Consider the following 3,705-nt stretch of genomic DNA (forward strand, 5'->3'; position numbering starts at 1 on the left):
TTTTCGGTTGATGGGGTTAGGTTTCTGGAGGAGGGCAAGGGTTTAGTTGGAGGAACGCAAATGGAGGATGTAATTAGGGTAATGGGTGTAAAAGAAGGGGTTGATAGTAAAATGGATGATAAGGTCAGTGAAGTTTCTGCGGAATTGATTGTGGATGTGAATTCAGAGAGGGTTAGGGGAGCTTATAGAAAATCTAGGGTTGAGGAAAGACCGACTGGGGAGGATGGACAGGGCTCCTGGGAAGTTATGGAGTTGGTTGGAAGAGTGCTTGATGGTAATTTTGGAATGGAAAAAGGAGAAGGAAACTTTAAACATTTTGGAGATGAAACTAGGAGCAATCTTCTTGTGGATTTGAATGAAAAACGTGCTGTGATTGGGGAGGCTGTATCTGTGAACGAATTTGGCAATAAAGGAACTGAGTTTGACAATATATTGGACGAGCAGAAGTTGGATTTGCACGAAGAAGGAGCTGGTCTAAGTTGGGAGGCTGTATCTGGTAATGAAATTGGCAATAAAGGGACAGGGGTTGACAAGATATTGGGTGAACAGAATTTGGATTTGCGTGATGATGAAAGTGGCCTAAATGGAAAACAAAATGTGGTTATTAATGAAAAGGTGCCAGATGGAAATTCTAGAAATTCCGAGTTATATAATGATAAGACTGGTTTCCTGGTGCCTAACAGAAGTGGAGAAGGAGGTGGTCTTAATGAAAAACAAAGCGTGGTTATTAATGAACAGGTGCCAGATGCAAATTCTAGAAATGCTGAGAGAGATAATGAGAAGCCTGGTTTGCTAATACCAAAAACACGTGGAGAAGGATCTGGTCTAAATGGAAAAGAAAACTTGGTTTGCGAACACGTGTTAGATGTAAATTTTAGAAATGCTGAGGGATATGATGGGAACCCTGGTCTGCTCGTGCCAAAAACACTTGGAGAAGAGTGCATAACAGAAAAGGAAGGAGAATACTGTGTCTCGGATCTAGTGTGGGGCAAAGTAAGGAGCCATCCCTGGTGGCCTGGGCAGGTATTTGAACCTTCGGCTGCATCAGAGAATGCGATTAAGTATGTTAAGAAGGACAGTTACCTGTTAGCATATTTTGGAGATCAGACATTTGCATGGAACGAGGTATCAAAGATAAAACCATTTCGTATGCACTTCTCTCAGATGGAGAAACAGAGCAGTTCCGTAGCATTTTGTCATGCTGTGGATCGTGCCTTACAAGAAACTTCAAGACGAATCGAGCTTGGTCTATCATGTTCATGCTTGCTAGAGGAGGCGCGTAATAATATAAAGACTCATGTTGTTTCAAATGCCGGTATCCGGGAAGAATCAAGTAGAAGAGACGACAGGGACAATTTATCTAGTGCAGCCACATTTTTACCTGCAGAACTGGTTAGGTACTTAAAGGTATTGGCTGAAGCTCCAAAATGTACAACTGATAAATTGGAATTTGTGATAGCAAAAGCTCAGTTGCTGGCCTTTAATCGATGGAAGGGTCGCTATCAGCTTCCTGATCTACAGGAGTTTGGTGAATTGATGGAGGATGATTCTTATGTTACTGTTATGGGTGATGAAAGGGATTCTCCTGATGTGAGGGAAAGAGCACTTCCAAGTTCTAAGGTTGCTCATCAATCTAAAAGGAGAAAGTCAATTCCTCAAGATGGTTCTACTCGGAAGCGCAAGCACCTCTCAAGTGACGATGAGTTGCCAAATGAAAAAGAAAAATGCACGTCAGACTTGATTTCCTTGAACAGCTCTAGATTACGAAATGGCGAGAAGAAATCTGGAAGGAAGGCTAGCAAGAAGATGGGCAATTCTGGTGTAAAACGTGAACACGTTGATTCTATATCAGGTGATTCTAATGTGGAAGGAGGGAAGGGACTTTTGCCACCCAATGATAAAGTGTTGTCGCAGCCTAACTCATATCTTAGAGTTGGAGAACGTGTATGCAGGGCTATCAAGTCTGGTGATGGAAGTTCTACTCAATCTGTTAGTAAAAGTGGTGGAAAACGTGCAACTGGTGTTCTTTTGGGTTTGACTGCTTGTTCTGGGAAATCTCAAAGCGAGAAATTGATTCCAGCTAAGAGCCCTTCTCCACATGAGATTTTTTCAATCCTATGCATGGCTGCAAAAGATCCCATGAAAAAGTCTGGCTTATTGACTTCAACTGTAAGTATGTTCTGTGAGTTCCGGAATTCTACTTGTTTGGAAAACAATAATACACAAAACCATCAAAAGCATGATGGGAAGCATAAGGAGAAACTACCGTCCGATTTGGAGATTGCAGATATATCTGGATTTGAAGGTATAAAGGACTCATATTGGACAGACAGAATTATTCAAAGTGAGCCAGAGGAGAAGATGATATTTGAACCTAAGATCCCTACGCCGAAGGTTGCCTCTGCTGCTGAAACTGAAGCTATTGTTGGTATGAGTGCAGTCTCGGACAATAAACAAGAAAGAGATGCTGTCATTCTGGATTCGGAAACAGACAATTTAGCTGGTCTCGTGGATGAAAAATCCCAGAAATATTCTCCAACAGCACTGATCCTCAACTTTACGGATTTAGAATCTATTCCTTCATTAGCAAATCTGAATGAGATATTTAGCCGTTATGGACCTTTGAACGAGTCAGAGACTGAAGTTTTGAGCAAAAGCAAGCGTGCAAAAGTGATCTTCAAGAGTCGAGTCGATGCCGAAGCTGCTTTTAGTGGTACCGGGAAATTTAGTATTTTTGGGCTTTCACTTGTCAGTTACAAACTCAACTATTCGCCAACACCGCGCAAAGCTCCTACATCTTCTAGGCGAAACAGAAAGCAATGTCAATGAAATACGGTGCGCTTAAAAAATGGTAATAAATTGAGGTACTTCCTAGCATTTGTCATCTTTTGAAAATAGGTTTTACTAGGTAGATTCGGCTGCTGATATTGGAAATAGCTTGCACATAGATGAAAATTGGCAGTTGACCTATTGTTTCATTTAAAATATATCCTTAGAGAGTAGACTCAAAGAATGTCAGATCTCTGTCTGATTGTAAGAGAAAAGTTTTGGATTTAAACAATGTGGATGTTTTTGAGAATTCATTCCCATTTTCATAATGGATGTTATATGGGTTTGGCACGCTGGTCCATGTTTCAAATTATGTGCCTTCGAATAATTTTTCCCTATCCAAAAATGCTTAAGACCAATTGTACTTTAGTTGAGTTCTGGTTCTAGCTGGATCCTTAGTTTTAAAGGTAGATTTCATTTATTGGATTGGATGTTGAAAGGGTACGAGTTATATTTTTTGGATAAAATGCTAATAGTTGAAAACATCCCTAATTGCTTCACTTGGAAGCTGAATAAAGTAAGAATTAAGATTATCATAATGGTTGGGAGTAAATTTTCTGGATAATACTTGAAAACAAAAACAATTTTGTCATACTTGGAGCTGAATTAGGTAATACGGTCACGAGGATGCTGCTTTTCTTATTTGTGTTTTACGCAAGATAGACTGCTCAATAAATGCCATGTATAGCTGAATCCCTTGTTTGTTATTGTATTGCCTAATTATCATTTTGGTTAGTTTGGACCTACGGACAGTGGTTCATATGTTCTTTACATATTTGTTGATGTGTCATTTCAAATGCAACCACGTGGCATATTGAAACCCTACATGATTTTCCTATGGCTTGCTTGAACCTTTTTTTTTTTTGGGTGTGTTTG

The 3,705-nt window shown here is 39.9% G+C and overlaps 1 protein-coding gene across 1 annotated transcript; it reads left to right on the plus strand.

The window, feature by feature from the left end:
• Positions 1-6: 6 nt before the first annotated feature.
• On the plus strand, positions 7-3,120 carry LOC111381089. Its single transcript, XM_023004811.1, has one exon. The coding sequence runs from the start codon at positions 61-63 to the stop codon at positions 2,827-2,829; it is 2,769 nt and encodes a 922-aa protein (XP_022860579.1). The 5' UTR covers positions 7-60; the 3' UTR covers positions 2,830-3,120.
• The last annotated feature ends 585 nt before the right edge of the window (positions 3,121-3,705 follow it).

Source organism: Olea europaea, unplaced genomic scaffold (genome assembly GCF_002742605.1).
Source record: "Olea europaea var. sylvestris unplaced genomic scaffold, O_europaea_v1 scaffold2255, whole genome shotgun sequence".
Classification (NCBI taxonomy): domain Eukaryota; kingdom Viridiplantae; phylum Streptophyta; class Magnoliopsida; order Lamiales; family Oleaceae; genus Olea; species Olea europaea.

What these genes read in the sequence shown, in the direction of transcription:
- LOC111381089 (XM_023004811.1), top strand. Translation starts at nt 61, where the DNA reads ATGGAGGATGTAATTAGGGTAATGGGTGTAAAAGAAGGGGTTGATAGT.